Below are 20,960 nucleotides of genomic sequence, written 5' to 3' on the forward strand. Positions count from 1 at the left end.
CTACTATTCGGTCTCCCGGAGTCCAAAATCAAGAGCCTTCAGCTGGTACAAAATGCTGCAGCGAGGCTTTTAACTAAGACAAGAAAGTTTGACCACATTACCCCGATTTTAGCTAACCTGCATTGGCTCACTGTTAGCTTAAGAAGTGATTTTAAGATTCTGTTGGTATTACACAAAATTATGCATGTACTTGCCGCCTCGTATCTTTCAGATTGAATTTTCCCCTTTGTTCCGGTCCGGAGCCTTCGCTCTGAAAATGCTGGTGTACTAGTGATCCCAAGAGCCAAGAAGAAATCCGCAGGTTCGAGAGCGTTCTCCATTCGGGCCCCGGTGCTGTGGAATGCTCTTCCCCCTGAGATTCGATCTACAACCTCAGTGGAAATGTTTAAATCTAAGCTTAAAACACACTTCTATTCTATAGCATATGAATAACCTACATTTTATGTTGACAATATCTGTGTATTAGTTGCCCTCATGTAGGTTTTAGATCAGGGGATGGTGTCATAATAGTCGGTGTTTTGCAATAATCTGTGGTCTGTGCAGCCCTTTGAGACTCTCCCATCCCAGCCAACTCCGGGCAGTGGGCAGGGGACACCCTGAACTGGTTGCCAACCAATTGCAGGGCGTTGACCCAACATTGCCTATATATATATATATATATATATATATATATATATATATATACACATTTGATTTTAATTTTCAGCCAAGCCACTAATCAAAAACTTCTTGTAAAGGAACAGAATGCAACATTTAGCATTTAGTGCCTCCTAGTGGTACAAAAAAAATTCCAGCAAAAAAAAAGCATCTTGATGTAATACTAGGCAAAAATACATATACTATCAATCATATCAATTTTTATTGAAAAGAAAATTATCGGTCAAGAGTTTTTTTTTACACAGTGCAATTCCCATTAAAGTCTGTGCCATGTTTATCTGGCATCCCGCCCCCAAATTTTGTGGTCATGTATTGCACATTAGGGCTTTAATGTACTTGTCAGGTGGGGTGCATCGTTTGTTCTGTCCTTAAAAAAGTTGAAACTGAAATATTTTCTCTTTGAAGTATGTGTTAACAATACCCAACTAAGTTCAAAGAGCCCTTATGCTTTATTTTCAGCCATACCTATCTGCTTTTTTCTTTCTTTTAGCAAAGCTATGCGAGGCGGAACACATTATATAGGAGGAACGGAGGTTGGCCGCCTTTTTTCCCCTATTTGTTAGTTTTCAGAGTTGGTTTACTTTTTCCATGGCCAAATTTAAGCACCTTTTGAGGACTTTCAAAGCCAATTTCTCCAGTACCAATTGAAAGAAGCAATCCGGTGTGTATCATGTATTTTGCAGAGCCATAAAAATATCTGCAATTTTTAATCTTGTGTATGCATATATCAAGACATATGAATGAATGAAACATTATTTCAAACATGACAAAAACAAAATAAGTCAAAAGACAAAAACAATGTTAATGTCCCCCCAAAAAATAGGAAGAAGCATATGCTTATTTAATCCTACCCCTTCGACTTCCTTACTAGTTGTGTCTCACACCTAGCTTTCTATGTATCTACATATAACAAACACCTCACGGATAAATATATTTACATAGATTCATATTACAAGACAATAGTGAATTAATCATAATAATAAATACAAATAATAAACCAGATTTCTTTTATAATTTGAGCTCTACAAAAAGGAAAGAAAAACAATCACATAAAAGAGGGTAACAAAATAGAGCACGAAAGGGGAGTAAATAGATGAATTTTAAGCATACTATATGATAATGGTATCTATTAAAATAACAATATTTCTCATAGTTGCTCATAGTGACAACTGACTGTTTTATGATGTGTGTTGTCCTTCATGCATTTTTGAACCTGCTGCTAGAGGGGGACCCGCCCCTATGCAGCAGGACCACCCATTGCTAAGATCTAGGGTAAATTTCAAATATAATTGTTTTTGTGAAAGATATCTATCTCCCCGTTGAGGTTTTGGGTAAAATATGTAACTTACTTTTTCAGTAGCAGGAAGTTCTCATTAAAATTTACCACTGGGAAACGCTACCTTGAGTCTTTGCATGGCCCATATTAAATGTCCATCATCAATACGTAATCCTTGCACCTATACAGATTTCAGAGTGCCCTGCTTAGGTGTAGCATGCTCAAGTCCTCTTGGAAGGTGACACGCTTCATAGGGCAATCCCATACAAACTAATCCCAACTAAATGTCAGCTGCCGTTATTCACTAGGGGAGAATAACTGCAAAGTGAACCCACCTGAGAGCATCTACAACCACTTCACCCAAAAGTCCAACACTTTCAATCCTTGAAAACACATTCAAATTCAAGCATTCTCAAGGATTTCAAGCATCCGTACGAACCCTGAAGTGTAGCCTGAAAATGAAGAAGGTACGAAGAGGCCTACTTCAAGTACAGGTCAAAACCCAGAGAAAGTTTATTGGAGCGCACCTAAGAAATGCACATACTTGCACACGCAACATGAACAGACTGACAAAGGTTGCAATGAAGACACAAGCTAGTAGATGGCGGCCGTGAGTCAAAAAGTTCCAAATTCCGTCCAGCTCCCTTAACTCCTGAGTTTTTGCCGTAGTCAATTTACAAACATTTTCCTTGTTAAAATTCCAGGGTTCATAGAACTCTTTAAGGACCAAATTCCACTACTTTTTATCAAGGACTTTCAAAGCCAATTTTCCATTTTTTCCCAGCACAATTAAAAGAAGAAATCCAATGTGAATCAACCCATAGCCCTCATTTTTAAGCAGACCCATTTTTCATTTTCTTCATATAATGCATGGTCTAACTAGTCAGACTGTTGAGAAACATGGAAACAATTTCAAGCATTTACAAGCACTTCACCCAAAAATTCAACGCTTTTCAAACCTTAAAAGCACATTCAAATTCAAGCATTTTCAAAGATTTGAAAGACACTTAAATTCAAATACTACAGACTCAATCGAACATTAGTTTATTAAAACTTATTAAATAAACAATAACATGGAAATACAGCATTCGTTCAAACGATCGTAACATCAAATCTTCCTGTGAACATGAGATTAATATCATAAACTGTTCCCTTATTTTTTATTCACCCTTGAAATGGTTTGGCATTCTGAAAGATGTTGCTTCAGCCATAAACATATTTGTCCGGGGCGCCTTTGTCGCCGGCTGTCATCTGACCACTCAGCTTCATTAAGAGCTTTACAATGAGGCCAGCCTAGCAAAAATATACATGCTATTAGTACAGGGTTCAAACACCTTTTCATGGCCGATTTTAAGCACTTGAAAGTATTTTCAAAGCCGACTTCCCAATTTTTCCAGTACCATTAAAACAAATCCGGTATTAATCATCTATTTTGCAGAGTCACAAATATATATATGTGATTTACATATGTGATGTGAAAACTTGTGTGTGCATTTATCAAGAATTATATTTTTTGACTTTGAGTAAATTGCGAATATATTTGTGGATCTGAACAATACGGGTGCAAATATGTTTTGAGAACAAATGTCTTCCAATTTGAGGTAAGATCAGGCCAAAATAATAAAGCCACGAAGTAAACACGAAACTTTACTCCGACCGTGCGTAATACAGCGCCTAACTGTGCATTTCGAAAGTGAAACTAAACAAAATGGCACCAAAAGAAAATACAATTCTGTAGATTACAAGCTGAAAATAGTGAAATATTTGGCCAAAAATCAGAAAGAAGGTTTGTAAAGCTTCTAAGCTATTGGCGAGAAGTGGAAATGACGTGTGACTTAAGGGAGGTGGATAGAGGAAGCCGCGCGTCTTTTAACCAAACACAGAGAGGAACATTTTTTTGGATTTAGTGATTTGGCGTTAAACTGATGTTTAGTTTGTAAGCACTTTCTCTATCTAAATAATTACTTAACTAAAAGTAACTGCATGCTGTGTCCATGAAGGAAAGAAAAAAACAAAATAAAAATAAAAAGTAAAACGGTGACAGAGAAGCCGACTTAATGATTTACATTTTAAGCCCGAAATAGGCCCGAATTTAAATCTTACCTGTACTCCCTAAATATCATAGATATAAATATATCCATCCATCTATTTTCTTATATATATATATATATATATATATATATATATGGTTGATAAGGGGCAGCACGGCGGCGCAGTGGTTAGCGCATGTGCGGCACAGTTCTAAGGTCTTGGGAACCTCCTGCGTGGGTTCAAATCCAGCTACCGGACTTACTGTGTGGAGTTTGTATGTTCTCCCCGTGCTTGCGTGGGTTTCCCCTGGGCACTCCGGTTTCCTCCCACATTCCAAAGACATGCATTTCAGGTGGATTGTCCCTAGGTGTGAATGGGCGAGCGTGTTGTCTGTCCCTGTGTGCCCTGCGATTGGCTGGCAACCAGTTCAGGGTGTTCCCTGTCCACTGCCCGATGATTGCTGGGATGGGCTCCAGCACCCCCGCGACCCTACTGAGGATAAGCGGTGCAGCTAATGAGATGAGTTAAGATGTTTGATAAGAATGGCAGGGAGATGCAGGAGGTTCTTCCATTACAATTACTGGTTCAAGATCAGGTAATTGTGCAATTGTGTAATTGTAATCCTGTACCGTATTTTCCGCACTATAAGGCGCACCTAAAAGTCTTATTTTTTTTCAAAAGCTGACCATGCGCCTTATAACACAGTGCGCCTTATATATGGCTCAATATTAAATTCGCAAGGTCTCGCAACTACGAGAAACAGCCGCCGACTCCATTTTTCGCGCTGCGCATACTGGGAAATATTAAACGATTGGTTGTTGCCGGGGCTCGTGTTGTATTTGTTTACTAAGTGGCAAAATGGCTACCCCATTAAACTGCTTAATTCATATTCAACAAATACAGTATTTGTCTGAATCCAGGGTTATGACTGGTGAAGATGTAAAGCACAATTTACCTTAAACAAACGCAGAATTATTCAGAATGTCACGTTTGAGAGAGAGAGAGAGCGAGAGAGAGAGAGAGAGCGAGATTCTCTTTCATACGTGCATTTGTATAAGAAAATGGCTCCTGTTAAGAGACACGCGTACAACGCCGAGTTTAAACTCAAAGCGATCAGTCACGCAGCACAACACGGCAATAGAGCGGCAGCGAGAGAGTTAAACTTAAATGAATCGATGGTACGGAAGTGGAGAAAGGATGAAGATAAGCTCCGCCAAGTAAGGAAAACTCAACAAAGTTTCCGTGGCAATAAAGCAAGATGGCCAGAGTTAGAGGAGACACTTGAACAGTGGGTTGTTCAACAAAGAGCGGCAAGCAGAAGTGTCAGTACGATAACTATACGTATGAAGGCAACAGCGCTGGCACAAAAACACCGGACGTGTTGGATGGCCCATTCACTGAGATATGGTCAATTCGAACACAGCAGAAGAAGAATTCGAGGGATTCGTCGATGAGGAGCTTATAGAGTGATCTTTGTTTTTCTTTTGTGTGTTTACGTTTTACATTTTACAGTTATTATGTTATTGCTTTGCACTCGTTGTTTTTGCACATTACGAGTGTCACTTTATTGCGATTGCACTAACGTTTCATTTAAAATAACAGTATCAGACGTTTTTTTCTTTGCGTGTTGACTAAATGGACAAAAAATAAAATGATATGTCGATGTTGTTCAAAGATGTTAAAGATGTGTCACGAAAATGCTTTACCTCAGAGAAAATAATAAAACGGCTGTTTATTTATTTTGGGAGTGAATGGAGTTGTGGAAAGCTTGTTTGTTAATAAAGTTTGACCTTTTTGAATGGTTTGTTGACATTCCCTTGAGCGTGGCAACATCTAGAGGTTGCATAAAGTAACTACATTCTCTACTGTAGTCAAGTCGTCACATTTATTTACCGTAAATAGCCCTTAATCCCAAAAATGTCTCGAAGGACTGCACAGGATTACAATTACAAAATTGCACAATTACCTGATCTTAAACCAGCATGCACTTATAGCGCCTTATAATGGGGTGCGTCTTATGTATGGCATAAGTTTTAAAATATATCATTCATTGAAGGTGCGCCTTATAACATGGTGCGCCATATAGTGCGGAAAATACGGTACATTGAGACATTTTTGTAATAAAAGGGCTATATAAATAAATGTGACTTGACTTGGAAACGACCTTAATTCTTTTTTGCATGGCTCATAATTACAGTTTACAGTTCCTTAACCACTAGGCTCCTGAGGGCACCACTTTCTGTTGTGTGTCTTGGGCTAGTACGGGCTGGCGGTGCCCATCACTCTCCAGGCCATTTTTTTGGGTAGGGATTTGGCGTCCTGCTTTTCAGAGATGAGCCTTAACTCAGCATTGGCAGGCAGCGGCGTTTTACAATAGTTTTTGTGTTACCCAATTCTATTCAAGTATGTGTTTTTGGACCAACTTTACCTGCTTGGTATGCACAATGAAGTTCATTTTGTTCTCCCCGCTGTGTACTTGGAAGTACTGGTCGGCGTGTCCCAGCTGCCACATGAACGTGCCGTACTCCAAACTTATGAGAAGAACCTGCGAGATGACAGCAAAGTATGAAGATAGATATTTTTTTCTGTAAAAGTAAAGAGTATTCCAAAACATTTTGTTTTTCCAGCTTGGAACAGAATCTGGCGTGTCCCTCCCCACAAGTATGCAAATATTTCTCGTGCCGGGGTACTTCAGATATTTAGTCTCAAGGTTGACTCATCCGGCGTGTTTGCTGCAGAGCTGTGACGTCATTAAACATAATGCTTTCAAATTGGTGAATTCCATTAACACAACCTGTGAGGCGACCTCTGAAATAGACAGCTATTGCAAACTAATTTCTGCTTGGAGACATTGGAACTTTGCTTACCCTGTCACTGAGGTCCTTGTGATTGTTTTGTGGGTTAAGTTGCATGCTTTGAACTCCAAGAGCTGCGTCTGGTGAGTTTACCTTCTGCCGTTACAGCGTGCGCTCATTGTCTCCCTTCTTTTCCTTTTAAGTTTTAAGTAAGCAATTGTTGTTTTTTTTTGTTGAGTTTTTTGCTACGTGTGTCGCGTTTGGGGGTATTTTATCCGGCTGGTTCATCGTTAGCGTCAGAGCTTCTGAGAGCTTTCCTGTTTTGTCTGTTCCCAGTTGAAGCCTGTTGGATGCCCATAGTGTCTTTTTTGGACGGCTAGCCTGGCGTTAGTGCCAGTTTTGGCCTGTCCTTTAGTTTATTCACAGCCTGTTCCATGTTTATCGCCTTTGCCGCTTTTTGTTGTTGGTTCCTGGTCAGACTGGCTACTCACTGCATGTTTTTTAATTGGCAAGCGGCATTTGTGCCGGTTTTGCCGTGTTCCTAGGTTTGTTTATTACCAGCAGGCTTTGCCTTTATTGCCCTGTTTTTTGTTTTGTTTAAGTGATCACATAATATTGGTGCGGACAAAACAATGCTTGATATCTCCATCCATGCCAAGTCTACACCTATCAGCACATTTTTGCTGCAGAAAAACTCAAGAGTCTTATCAACGTGATTGGGTTGTAATGTCTTTAAGTGACGGTTTAATTTAGTTGGCTTCATGCTATGCTGTCACTGTCAACATTTTTAACACAGAAAAAAACAGTCTTCGCTCGTCTCCCACAGTGGTAGCAGTGCTAGGTATGCTTCGACAAACATTCTTGTCTCTTTGCCCCAGTCTTTCTTCACCTGTCTCCGGATCCATGTTAAATTATTTTTCACAGGCGCTTGAGGGCGGGCTACACTTCATGTCTACACTTTACAGTATACTCTATGCTTAATGCACTGCATGGAGGCTAAATGTGAATAGATAGATAGATAGATACTTTGTTCATCCCCGAAGGGAAATTCACATTTCCAGCAGCATCCCTGAGCTGAGAACAATCGAGAACAATCGAAAATAACACGGGAGCTGCTGGAGTGGCTGCCATAAGACCCTGACAACGCCACTGCACCCTAGCGTCGTGGAGGTGTAATTGCTTTTTAATCTGGGAAAGTTAAAAAAAAAAAAAGATCCCTGAAGTCACGTGCACCCGCACCCCCCTTGACTACAAGCCACACTTTTTGAGAACCACTGCCCTAGCCATTGCTCCTCTATATTGTTGGTTTCCGGTTAGCCTTGCTCCTCGCTGCCTGTTTTTTGGTAGACCAGCCTAGTTTTTTTCTGCCAAGGCTGCGGCTCCCTTTCGTTGATTGGTCTCTGTTAGCCCCCTGTTGAAGGTTCCCCATGTGGTTTTATGCCAGTTAGCCCCGTTTTGGCCTCCCACCATTTGTTGTACCATCCACTTGGGACACAACGCCTCAGCATTCTCCACAAAAGCTACCAATACTTTGCTTAAAACACTCGCAACCTCTTCAACAGATTAACACATAAAACAATTTGGCAAATAGCTTGCTAGGATGCTGTTACTCTGACTGGGTTCCTGCAGCTTGAGGCATGCCAAATCAAATTTAAGACCAAATTGACCCAAAAAACAAAACTGAAACAAGCAAGAAAACCCCCCCCCACAAATTTCTTGCACACAAGTCATGGTGCCTTGTACACAATACTTGGCACAGCTTTAAGCAGAAAAAAGTTGGTCGGACAGGCACTTTTCATGAAATGTTCACTTTCCGGGGATGGTCCAAAGTAAACAGATCTGTCCCAAGTTGCTATGTGTATTGTGGGTGGATTTAAGACATGTGTCTGACTGAAACCCCATCACCGTTTAAATAGTTCTGTCACTGTGGTCACGCCATGTTGCCACCAAAGTAAATCAGTTATTAAATTGATTAATTTTACAAAAGCTTTTAGTTCAAACAAACATGAATCTTATTAATTTGTCCACATTTTAAGACTTTCGAAAATTGGATTTTAGACATTTTAATGACAGTTAAGGCCTTTTTTTTTTTTTTAGAATATTTAATTAAATTCCTTTTAAAACTTTTCATAGAACCGCGGGAACCGTGTCTGATGACGTCATAGCTCAGGATAAACAAAACAAGACATGCTGTCCTTAAAATGCATTAGCTCTAAAAAATAATTGGATCATACAAATAAAATATATATACATTTTATGAAAAAAATCTGTACTAATTCCACACATTTTGTATGTCCAAGATTTGGAAATACCTTTAAATAAGAGGAGAGAAATTTTCAATTAGATGTCTGACCTTGGTCTCCATGTTCATGAGGTGCAGCCCTTTGGTGTTGACGCCCACGTAGACGCGGATGACCTTGTGGTTGCTGGCGCTGGCCTTGGTGTAGACCTGGCCAGTGAAGAAGGCGGCGCCATAGGTGGGGATGTCCCAGCAGTTCTGCAGGAAGAGCCGCTGCAGGTGGTGCATTTCCTTGCTTATGCCGTCACTGGTACTCAGCGCCTGTTGGGAAATTAATACGAAACTTGTCTGGAATTTGTGGACATTAACATATATTTCAGACGATATAGCGCACCCGATTAAACGCCGCATGCTCAAATTTAATAACAGTACTCACTTTTGTCTTTGTACAAGCTTAAACAGCCCTAAAAATGAACTATTTCGTATCCATTTCTTAAATCTTAAACCCGGTGCACAGACAACCGCATGGGGAATGTACCGCATGAGGAAAGTGGCATCTATGCCTCTGGCTGTGTGTAATGCCAGCGGCACCGTGGCCCCGCACACCTGACACTGTTTTAGGGTGCGAAGTTCTGCTTCGAGCCGTTTATGTGACGTGTTTTTCGGATTATGTGACCATTCAAGATGGTGATTCCAAAGACGAGCACGTGTTTACTACCGTCCGAAAGAAAACGTGAATGTGGGCTGCCTTCTGTAAAATATGAGCCCTATATTTCTAGACAACAGCGCTCGGGCAACCATACTGTGACGAATAGTGCCCAATTGCAACAGACATGTCTTTTTGTGTTGTTGTCATTGGTAGTTGCCTTGGACCAGACTGCATTGACCTGTTATCGTTCCTCGAGGATTAAAGGAAGCTTCAGTGCTGTAACATAGACAACAATGACACGGTAAGAGAACTGTAGTGTTTATATAGATAACTTCCATTGATGTTCGATTCGGATGTATAAGTTGAGGGATTGATTTGTGGGTGAAAAAGTTGAAATATCGTGAATAAGATATAAATATTCAATTAAGTACTGTGAAACCCAGCGTTTTGCTGCTGTTATGTATTATGTGAACAATATTGGCAAAACCATGGATTCATTTCTCTTGAAGGGCGTCATAAATATTTCCAGATGTCACAGCCCCATTTTGTATTGAGAGTGCATGCGCCATGGAAAAAGAACAGTTTTCCTCAATGCAGAGAAAAGAAGAAGAAGCCTGACTTTAAGCTGCAGTGTTTAAATTGTAACAAAGAAGTAGCGGCTTGAGGTCCAGAATTTACAGTGCTCACTTTGTATTCATGAAGAATTCTGCTGGTCCAGTGGTACGCTTTGCTCTTCACTTTCAATATAGGCACAATGGACTTTAGGTTTTCCTCACTGAAAAGCAATTCCGAGTTAAACGGAGTATAAAGAAAATAAATATTCAGTTTCTGCCATTGTCGTACTTGAGGAAGCCTTGCTTGTGTTTCTTGCTCTCGTAATTTCCGTAGATGATCTGCAGCAGGAAGCTGGCCAGCGTGATGAGCTTGCTGTCGGGAGCCGGAAAGAAGCCCTTCAGCAGGCAGTGGCGGGCCTCGTCGAACAAAATCAGGATGGCCAGCGGGTCTTCCACCTGCATTTTAAGGTATTCCCAGAAAAAAAAAATTAAACTAGGCACAGAACATTGAGTGTTCCTCCCCACAAGTAATACAACAAGGAATACAACAATTTTCAAAATGGTAAATCCCATTAACACAATATAATAAGCCAGCTCTGAAACAGACAGCAATTGTAGTGAACAGTGATTGCATACCACTCATTCTTGTTTGGAGGTAGGCAAATGTGGCTTTTCATCTGTATTTTTTGTTGGTATAATTTTGTCCGGCTATCTGCCTGTTAGCCGCGAAGCTGCCAAAGGCTTTCTTGTTTTGTTTGTTACCAGTTGGCACTTGTTGGCTGCCCATTGTGTTTCTTTTGACTGGCAAGCCTGGCATTTGCGCTGATTTTGCTATGCCCCTTAGTTTATTCCCGTCAGCTTTGGTTTTATCGCTGTTGACGCTTTTCGCTGTTAGTTTCCCGGTTAGCTTTGCTACTCAATGCATATTCTTTGTATGGCCAGCCTTGTGTTTTTCCGCCAAACTGCGGCCTCCTTTCATTTATCGGTCCCGGTCAGCCCCTTGTTGAAGGCCCTCCATGTGTTTTTTTTTCTCCAAGTTATCCCCTTTTTGGCTGCTTACCCTTTGTTTAGTATCATTACTGCATCCACCTGCGACACAAAGCCTGGGAATTCTCCTCAAAAACTACCAAAACTTCGCTTAAAACATTTGTTACTTTTTTGACTAATTGTTATAACTTAGGCCAGTCTCTAAGCACTACTTTGTAAATATTTAGCCATGTATCCTGACAGTTCTAACCACCCAGCTGCCATGCCGCAATCAGACAATTCAATTAGAAAAGTGACCTTTTTCTCTATCTCTAGAGGCAAGCGGACATCCCTGCGGAGGAAGAGCTGAGCCGTCTCCCTTTGCGGATCCAGCACGGTCAGGTCAGTCACGATCTCTGTCCAGATACGCAGGTGCTGCAGTGGCTTGTGGTATGGCTTCAACTGCAAATCTGTGAAAAGGTCGAGATATAAATAGATTATAAAGATGTATAAGGATAAATTCATACGAAGGACGCTTTTAGGAATCTACTCACGGAGATTTTCGGAACAGATCCAGATGGTGAAGTACTGCTGGGTGTCCTGGGACAGACGCATGCCCTCCATGATCTGTTGCACTGTGGTGTTGTTGCCGTGCTTCAGCTCCACTGAGCGGTACGAGCCGTCCATGCGGTAAATTCGCACCTTCTCGTACTGCATATGGGAAGAGAAGCTAATTTTAAAAGAAGTTTTACCTAATACCATCTTCTTTGGCCTATACCAGAGGTGGGACGACTAGGGCCCGCAGGCCAGGTCATGCCCACCAATGGATTTAATCCTGCCCACATAAGAGAAAAATGAGCCGCATTATCAAACCATAACCCGCAGTCTAAATAAGTTTTATGGATGTCAACAAAGCTAAGCGCCACTTCCAATGTCAAGTTAAGTCACATTTATTCGTATAGACCTTAAACACAAAAAGTCTCAAAGGGCTGCACAGACCACCATCTTCTCTTTGCTTCAAGTTCTTAGGTTTTTTGAAAACAAAGACGAGCACCCAGTAAAAGGAGGTATGTAACTAAGTAAACATACAGTTTCGCTTACAAACTGTAAAAAAAGAAATTGCACAACTTAAACTCAATTTAGTAACAATGTACCGTGTAATACTATCTGTTAGCATGCGCCATTTTACACTGTCTCGTTTGTATGTCGTGACTCGTGTGTAAACTTCACGTTTATCTAATTGACAAGCTGCAAGCCCTGCATTGTTGCCCTGCCATTCTCCCTCAGCGAATTGCACCAGGTGCGGTGCCTGGACTCCAAATGCTGCTTGAGATTGGTTGTGTTTGCTCCTTTCCTTTGAGACAGAGTTTGCAGACTGTTTTTTCAGTATTTTAGGGCTAACTGCTGTTGCTCGGTGCAAACCCAAAATGTGTCCAAAATACTGAAGTTGTGCATGGTTTTGAAACTAAAACTTGATCTACTATGATGATAACACACAGAGAGTTGGTGTTGTTTACTTTAATAGATTATGAAATCTAACAGCAAAGTTCCCAAATTCAGAAAAAATCATTAACTCAATCATTTAATATAATGCTAATATTTTTGTTTTCAAAAAGTACTACTAACAGAAATGCAATGTTGTCTTGGTGTCCTTCTTGTCTTGTGTCTCTTCATGTGCCCCAATATAACTACCGTATTTTCCGAACAATAAGGTGCACGTCAAAACCCCAAATTGGCCGAAATAATCAACAATCATCAAAAAATCAAATTAGCCTTATAATCAATCCAGTGCACCTTATACACTGTTCTGCCATTCAGAAACATATTGAATGGTCTTTGAGTGCCCTCTTGTGGTAACCATGGTAATTGTTTTTTGCTAAAAGGAAGCAAAAAGTGCAATCTACATATCTTGGACGGCAGCTCAGACATCCGCCTTTTGAGCACTCATTGCAAATTCTCTTTTGTTGTGGCTTTGGCCAATAATTTTCCAAAAATATTTTGTTTTATTGTAATGTTTGATACACAATTACGTACTCTTAAATGAATTGTTAAATGATACAGCATACGGGTCCAAACCTTGTAATAAGTATGTGGCAACGCAGTAGAAAAAAACACCCCGTAAAGGTTTGGTTGTGTCACTCACCGGTTTGGTATTGGCTTGTTGTAGGAGCTTTGCAGTCTCCTCCCATTTGTTTTGCTTATTTTCCTCACACACTTGCAGTGGTGATCGCTTCTGCTGGTCTTCTATGTGCTGTCGACCGCACAGAAAATACATCTTAGTGATTTTTTTTGTTGGGGGGGTGGGCGTTTGAGGGGGGACAATACAGTACACCCTATTTATTCTGCCTGGCAACAATTACTTAATCCACTTAAAGTTACGTTTCGCTGTTGACAGTTAATCTTACCCGGTCGATCTCGGGGTGCTGGAGCAAAAGCTGGACAATGTCACAGTGGCCGCCTCTGGCGGCGAAGTGCAGAGGCGAGCTGAGCTGTCCGTTGAGCAGGTTGGGGTTACATTTACCTTTGTCCAACAGCAGCTTGGTCGCTTCAACTCTGCCATGCCTGAAAAACAACACAAAAAAAATAATTCAGATGCATTTGTCCCTGGGTGCCGAAATGTAAAAGAATTGTAAATTCCCTTGTGTTTATGGAAAACATTGTCTGTTTCAAGGGTCTTCCGCCTTTTTCAAACTAATAGCTACTTTTTGTTACTAATTGGTGTAATGGACACCCAGTTTGATTAGCATTTCCAAAATAACAATTCATTATCTTATTACTATGTTGTATATTGGATGTAGGCATAGATAGATTCAGCCAACCATTAAAAAATAATTTTACTAGAAAATCCCAACAACCTGGCACGAGTGATTTATTTTCAGGCACCCTGGTTTAGATATTGGAGGTCTCACAAATGCAAAAACATCACCATAGTGAAAGTTCTGCTTGAAACGCGTCCTTTCACAAAAAGCTGTTATTCTCAGAAGTTGTCTTAGAAACAAATACATTCAAGAAACTTAGCGATGTTCTACTGTTGTTTAGTCAACAATGGTTAAGGCTAAAAACATATGTATTTTTCCTTGTGAAACATTCAGGTTGAAGCTCTCTTTTGATATGTCCTCATCCAATAGCTACAGAACCAAATTTTATGTAGCCCTTCAAAAATGAGTCTAAATGGCAAAAATTGACTGGCACCGGTGCTCCTAATTTGAGTTAAGATGCTTGGCTTGTTTAGAGATCCTCACCAGCAAGCATAGTGGATGGGGGCCCAGTGGTCACTGTCTAGCTGCTTAACAGAAAAGCCGCTGTCCAGAAGCTTGGTCAACAGCTCTGTGTCACCCTCACAAGCACTCCGGTGGAGCGGGAAATCGTCCACCCACTGGTGATCTCTACAAAGATGAATTGATGACAATAGATAAAAGAAGCGGAAGAGGGACCGAGATGAGTCCTCACTTATCCTCAGGTGTGCAATTGGTGTTGTGCTGCCATGTTTCCCTTGTCGGAATCTGGATTTTGGAATAGTCGGGTGCTCCAAGACCGAAATATGGGTTAATGATGACTTTATCTACCTGCAGAAAAATGTGTTTAATAATTATTGGTTTTGAAATAGGAATCACAAGGTGTAATTGTTGTATGGCGAGGGATGGAAAGCTATGGTAATTAGCTAATGCATTCCAATCTCCCGGAATCCAAGGTAAAAACGCATATGCTGTATATACCGTATTTTCCGTACCATAAGGCACACCCAAGTATCCCAAATAGGCCAAAAACTTGAAGGTAGGTCTTTGATGTCATTAAAAATGCAGCTAATTGGGGAATACTGTATTATTACTTGAAGTCATTTTGCTGGTCATTTTCTTGAGTGAATGCTGTGTATTCTACTATTACCGCTTCAGTGGATTTTTTTCTTAATTTGGATCACAGCTTGTAATTAGGAGTGTAGGAGGGTAGGATGGTAGGTCCTCAAGTCAGACCAGTGATTACGTCGTGCATCAAGATCTGGTCCTAGAGCGCCCTCTGCTGGACCAAAGTGCAAAGTATAATGCACGGAGGAAATTCAATGCACTCTCTTATTTCCAATGCATTAAGGTTGCAGCGAGTACCGGTAGTTTCAGGAGAAGTTGAAAGTAGAATTTTTTCCCTGTTAAGTATGTTACTTTTACCCTCGGTGTTTCAGAAAAGAAGTACGGAACGCTGGAGGTAAGGAGGCTAGGGAAATTGGGGGGAAATTGTGATTTTACATGCGTGCTTGAGGTTTATTTCTATTCTAGGATGAAAATGGTGAAAGTAAGAAAAGCACAATTTCAAATACAGTCCAAATGACAACTCAAATCCCCCAAAATCTAAAAAAGAATAATTAATTCGAGCGCGTATAAGAATTTTACATACTTGCACACGCGATAAAAGGAGCTCGACCGATGAGTTTACGATGAGTTCAGGCAGAAGATGGCATCAGCAAATAGAACATTTTGAGGTTACGGCTGCAGCTGAATGCTGCATAACTTGCGCGACAACGCATTGATGATTATTTTTGTTGCCCGGGATTTTAGCAATTGATTTTATCAATTTGGTTGTTGCAGCTCTAGTTTGAACGTTTTTGGGCACGCAAATTATTTGTTGTCCATATCATTTGTGGGGAAAATTCAGTAAAATGCGGCCCGAAAAACACTTGGAACGTTAAAAAAACAGCGTTAGGCAGGGACCCCATAACCCTGTTGTCTACTGTACTTGTGAATGTGTGTATTTTAAAGCTGCTCTCACCCGGTTAGTGTACTGTAGATCAGAGCCATAAAGCGGATTTAGTATGCACATATCTGCCTTCTCCAATGACATCATCTTGCTCTTGATCTCCAGCGCCGTGTAGCCCATGTGCAGGCCCTCATCGCTTACTGGACCCTCGCAGCCATATGCCGGGTTGCTGACGTTAGTCTTTACCCTCTCCAGGGGCGCTGGCCGGAACAGGGCCGGGATGGCGTGGGGCACGCTGTGCTGCTCCGCTAGCCATCTGGAAAAGATCGAATTACCATTATTCTGAAAAGCGCCAGGTATAACGGTACATAAAAGAGGGAATCCAAGCTCACTTGTCCAAGGCGAGGAGCATCCTGGCAGTGACGGGGCAGAAATGAGCGCTGGTCTCGCTGCATACCTTCATGATGTCATGCAGGCAGAAGAAGCTCGGGCCTCCCGCGTTGTGGATTGGTTTGCTATTGTCTGCCAAGAAATATTTGTTTTTTTACCATTATTACATTGAAATAGAAAAATGTGCCTTGGCACAAAACTTTAAACAGCCATTAAAACAGGTCAGGGCTTTATAAGGTGAGAGGGGTGTGGAGGCAATATTGTATTTGTGTTTGTCTTTTTACCATCTCAAACCAAGCATTGTAAGTAATAAACATTTTTTAATACATGCGGCCATAAGTCAAAAAATTGATTGACAACAATGAACACATGAACAACATAAAATTTATTTATTTCATGTCCTTCAAGGTCCGATTCATCATCACTTACACCAAAAATTGGTTTCCCTCATCAGGCTTTTTGTGTATTTATATCTTTCAGTACGACTTTTTTACTCCATTATTTAACATTCGTCTCTGGTACCGTGAATAAAAATAGTGTGATGAGATAAAATGTAAAGCACGTTACACAGCAATAAATACAATACTCATGCCCGCGCGGACTACACTGATTTTAATTCAATACCAGTGTTTCCAATAGAATATTGTGGAACACTGTTGGGTGAACAGTCTAGGGCAGTCCAGAAGAATTGTTGCCCGGAAGAACATGCTTTAAATTGTAAACGCATCAATCTGGTGCATTTTTATAGCAAAATCAAGAAGGTAGATCTATTATTGATATGTGCCCCTCTATACTATTCTTCCATTTTATTCTATGTTTGATTGTAAGTGAAACATTTATTGTCACTGTAACGTGAAAAGCACAACAAATTAACATTCGTCTCTGGCACCATGACTAAATACATTGTGATAATGACATAAAATCGACTGCCTTTGCTTATTTTATCCATACAACATGTAGTCCAGTGGTTAGAATTTGGTGGTCTCACCACTGCACTGGGTTTGATTTCTGTTGCATCCAAACAGCAAAGTTTGACTTAAGAAGTTAATAATGATAAGAAATACTGTAAGACGTGCTCATTATACACAAGTGCACGTTATTCACCATTAAATATGTATATCCATCCATTCCATCCATTATCTGCACCATCCCAGCTATCTTCGGGCAGTAGACAGGGTACACCCTGAACTAGTTGCCAGCCAGTCGCAGGGCACACAGAGACAGACAACTCACTTGCCCATTCACACCTAGGGACAATTTGGACCAGCCAATTAACCTGACATGCATGTTTTTGGAATGTGGGAGGAAACCGGAGTGCCCAGAGGAAACCCACGCAAGCACGGGGAGAACATGCAAACTCCACACAGGAGGTTCGATCTCATGACATCAGAACTGCGCCGCACATGCGCTAACCACTGCGCTGCCATGCTGCCCACATGTATATCTAAACATAATATTATACATTTTAATATGACAAGTGTATGAGACTCTGGTGGGACCAATTAAACCCTGGTGGCCGGCCAGAATCTTCCCAGGGTATGGGAAATATCCCCCTTTGCAACTCAAAGCATTTTCTCCTCAGAGGTCACCTTATTTCACTTCTAAAAATGATTACCTCCTAAAGGTGAGAGATTTTCAAGCCTGTTTAAGGGTATTCTCATACAGATTTTATGTTTCAAGCAGGCACAGAACGTGTAGTGTTCCACCCCACAATTATGCATATATGTTGCAAAATATTCCACGTATCGGGGGACTCGAGGTCCATCCATCCATCCATTATCTGCACCGCTTATCCTCAGTAGGGTTGCAGGTGTGCTGGAGCCCATCCCAGCCATCTTTGGGTAGTGGGCAGGGGACCACCTGAACTGGTTGCCAGCCAGTCGCAGGGCACACAGGGACAGACAATTCGCTCACTCATTCACACCTAGGGACAATTTGGACCGGCCAATTAACCCGATAATGCATGTTTTTGGAATGTGGGAGGAGACCAGAGTGCCCGGAGGAAACCCACGCAAGCACGGGGAGAACATGCAAACTCCGCACAGAAAGGTTGGTAGCTGGATTTGAATCCATGACCTCAGAACTGTGCCACACAAGCGCTAACCACCTCGCCGCCGTGCTGCCCGGGGCTCAAGGTATTTCGTCTTAAAGTTGACCTATCTGGCTTGTTTGTTGTATACCTGTGACGTCATTGAATTAACACAACACTTTCAAATCCCGTTAAAACAACATGCGAGGCAAGCTCCGAACAGCGATTGCATAGCACTCATTCCTGCTTGGAGGTTGGCAGTTGTGGATTTTCTTTAGAGTTCATTGTTGCGTGTGATAGTTGGTATAATTTTGTGCGGCTGATTCCCTCTAGGCGTCGGGGCTGCCGTGGGCTTGCCGGCAACACACCGTGGGGAATGAGCCATTCTAAAGACAAACAGAGTGAATATATTTACTGTTGTAAAATATAGATATTGTCTTGTAAAAGACACCTCAGGGGAAACCCAGATTGATTTACCCGCATGCACTGTAATTGTGCCCAGTTTGCTAGTGAATTACTTTTGCAAAATAGCTCTGATTTTTATGCGCTGGTTAGTTTTTCTTGTGTGCTGAGAACGTTTGGGGCAATGCGCAATGGCCCACGCACGAGAAGAAACATCGCTCGGAATCTCTCCGACTATTTACCACTTAAAACAAGATGGCAACTGGCTTGCAAGCATGCTGGTGTTACTTTCATAAAGTAACAGTTCAGAATGTCAAAGACAAGACAGGCCGTCTTCAAATGCAATATCTCAGAAAATAATTCGATAAACCCATGAAATGTTTATAGATTTTAAAATCATGTAATGTCATGTACTATTTTACCTTTAACACCAACTGGCACCACAAACAGCGATGCCTCTTCAACTTCATTGTACGCACACAGGGGGAATTTCTTCATGTGAACGATTCGTTTACCTGAAATTCAAACTGGATGAGGATTATACAAATAGCAAATTTGACCAACCTATGCATACCAGTGAAGCTTTGGTTGTTGGACAAGGGTTTGATGGTCTCTGCAACGTAGTCCAAAATGGGTTTGGATTTGTCTCCTGCTGTTTGGATCTTGGTGGCCGGGAGGATTTTTCTCTTTTTCTTTTCCTTGCCTTCCAAGGGCACTTCACTAAGCAGGATCTTAAAATGAGACAAGTAGAGTGGACAATTATTCTACAGTTTGTTGAGACTGTATGGCAGGGGTGTCAAGTATGTGTCCCGCGGGCCCGCCACTGGTTTTAATCTGGCCCAGGGACCAACGCTGAGGGTGGGACAACAGAAAAATTAGCTGCAGTTTCAAATATGTCCAATGGACGTGGCTAAAGCCAGGCGCCACTCACAAAGCCGCAGTAGCTGTATTTGTTTTCTTTCTATTTTTCTCTCCATTTTCTCTTTCTGCCTCTCTTGCCTTCTCTCTGTCTTTCACTCCCTTTTTAATTTTTATCTATTTTTTATAACTTTCTTTTATTCACTCTATCTTTTTTTGCTCTCATTGCTTCTCATTCTCCCGCTTTCTTACTCACTCTTTCCCTCTTTCTCCTTTCATCTCTCTTTTGCTCTCCTTACTTCTCTTTCTCCTGGATATTCTTTCTCCGTTTCCCTTATTATCTTGCTCCCAATCTGTCTTTCTTTTCTCTCTTTCCTTTCTCAATCTCCCGTTCTTGCTCGCCCCTTTTCCATCCGTCTCTCTTTTTTACCTATCCTCCTTTTTTCTTTCTTTAGCTTGTCTTTCTCTTTCTCAATCTCTCCTCTTTCCCCCTCTCCCGTTCATTCTTCCTCTTTCTTTCTTTCACTCGCTATGAGTTTGACACCCCTCCTGGAGTAAACAAACATCCTATATATTAAGTACCTCATAGGCTTTGGCTCTGTACTCCTTGGAGCTGAGGCTGACTTGATTCTTGGGTCGGAGGACAGCAACAAACACGTCCTCAAAACTGTCCTCGTTACCCATGGCGACAGCTTTCAGGGCCAAATGCTGGGGGGAGGCATGTCTTGAGGGGGAGACAAACACCTCAAAGTAATTGAATCCCGATACTAATTTGTTGAGTTTAACATCGCTATAGTTTCTTCTTGGATGTTTTGATTTGGATACATTTGACGCGTATGCACTCAACCACTTGTTGAATTCAGATGGTCACGCCCCGGAAACTACCACACCACTATCGTTATAAAATGCTTATAGCACAAAAGAAATCCATATTTATCTGCGTTCAGTGTAATATGTACATGTTTGAACAGTAATATTAAACTAAATAAAAGTAGACAAAAATGCCGCTTTTGAGCTAGCTTAGCATCGGATGCTACACGGCAGCATTGGTTCGTTCGAATGCTCAAACTCAACAAGTGCCGCAAACTTACCACAACGAAGATCCCACAGTCGGGGTCTTTTTCTGGGTTAAAAATACAGGAATTTGCCCTCACTTGGTACATTTATAAATTGTTTATTCGGGCTGAAGTTCCCACCGGACGGACATTTTTGGGGGCTCCTTGGTAGAGTCGCGTTGCGTTCAAGTGCGGTGTGACAAAACACAAAATGTGTGCTCTTATTTTTATTGCCAAATGTATGTACTTTCGAAACTACTCTAGTTCCAAAAAATAGAAATCCAATGTGAACTATATCTTGCAAAATCATAAATCTATCTGCAACTTACATATGCAATTTTTAATCATGTGTGTGGATTTAGTAAGATATATG

At 41.2% G+C, this 20,960-nt stretch overlaps 2 protein-coding genes across 3 annotated transcripts in view; one reads left to right on the plus strand and one right to left on the minus strand.

The window, feature by feature from the left end:
* LOC148371313 (uncharacterized) overlaps positions 1 to 20,960 on the plus strand; it is a 40,336-nt gene that overhangs the window by 3,684 nt on the left and 15,692 nt on the right. The window contains exons 2-4 of the mRNA XM_088329332.1: positions 9,861 to 9,948; positions 10,536 to 10,669; positions 11,504 to 11,569. The gene's annotated coding sequence lies outside the window, so the exon portion shown is untranslated. The remainder of the gene's footprint in view (positions 1 to 9,860; positions 9,949 to 10,535; positions 10,670 to 11,503; positions 11,570 to 20,960) is intronic.
* krit1 (KRIT1 ankyrin repeat containing) lies at positions 2,962 to 20,790 on the minus strand. Of its 2 annotated transcripts, XM_088329328.1 has the most exons (17): positions 20,624 to 20,790; positions 20,115 to 20,256; positions 19,249 to 19,405; positions 19,097 to 19,189; positions 16,246 to 16,375; positions 15,926 to 16,169; positions 14,618 to 14,733; positions 14,410 to 14,553; positions 13,573 to 13,729; positions 13,311 to 13,418; positions 11,722 to 11,878; positions 11,486 to 11,637; positions 10,491 to 10,657; positions 10,335 to 10,422; positions 9,113 to 9,319; positions 6,393 to 6,509; positions 2,962 to 3,226 (listed from the first exon to the last, which is right to left on the minus strand). In XM_088329328.1, the coding sequence occupies exons 2-17, from the start codon at positions 20,214 to 20,216 to the stop codon at positions 3,137 to 3,139; spliced, it is 2,229 nt and encodes a 742-aa protein (XP_088185454.1). In that variant the 5' UTR covers positions 20,217 to 20,256; positions 20,624 to 20,790; the 3' UTR covers positions 2,962 to 3,136. The 2 variants fall into 2 exon arrangements, with proteins under 2 accessions (XP_088185454.1, XP_088185455.1); XM_088329329.1 differs by lacking the exon at positions 20,115 to 20,256 and having other exon boundaries at positions 20,624 to 20,774.

This window comes from Urocampus carinirostris, chromosome 2 (assembly GCF_059441175.1).
Source record: "Urocampus carinirostris isolate Australia breed hairy pipefish chromosome 2, RoL_Ucar_1.0, whole genome shotgun sequence".
In the NCBI taxonomy this organism is placed as follows: domain Eukaryota; kingdom Metazoa; phylum Chordata; class Actinopteri; order Syngnathiformes; family Syngnathidae; genus Urocampus; species Urocampus carinirostris.

What these genes read in the sequence shown, in the direction of transcription:
- krit1 (XM_088329328.1), bottom strand. Translation starts at nt 20,216, where the DNA reads ATGGGTAACGAGGACAGTTTTGAGGACGTGTTTGTTGCTGTCCTCCGA. An exon ending in GAATTCTTCATGAATACAAA is followed by an intron (nt 9,320 to 10,334) that starts GTGAGCACTGTA and finishes ATTTCCCAACAG; the next exon opens with GCGCTGAGTACCAGTGACGG. An exon ending in TCATGAACATGGAGACCAAG is followed by an intron (nt 6,510 to 9,112) that starts GTCAGACATCTA and finishes GTCATCTCGCAG; the next exon opens with GTTCTTCTCATAAGTTTGGA.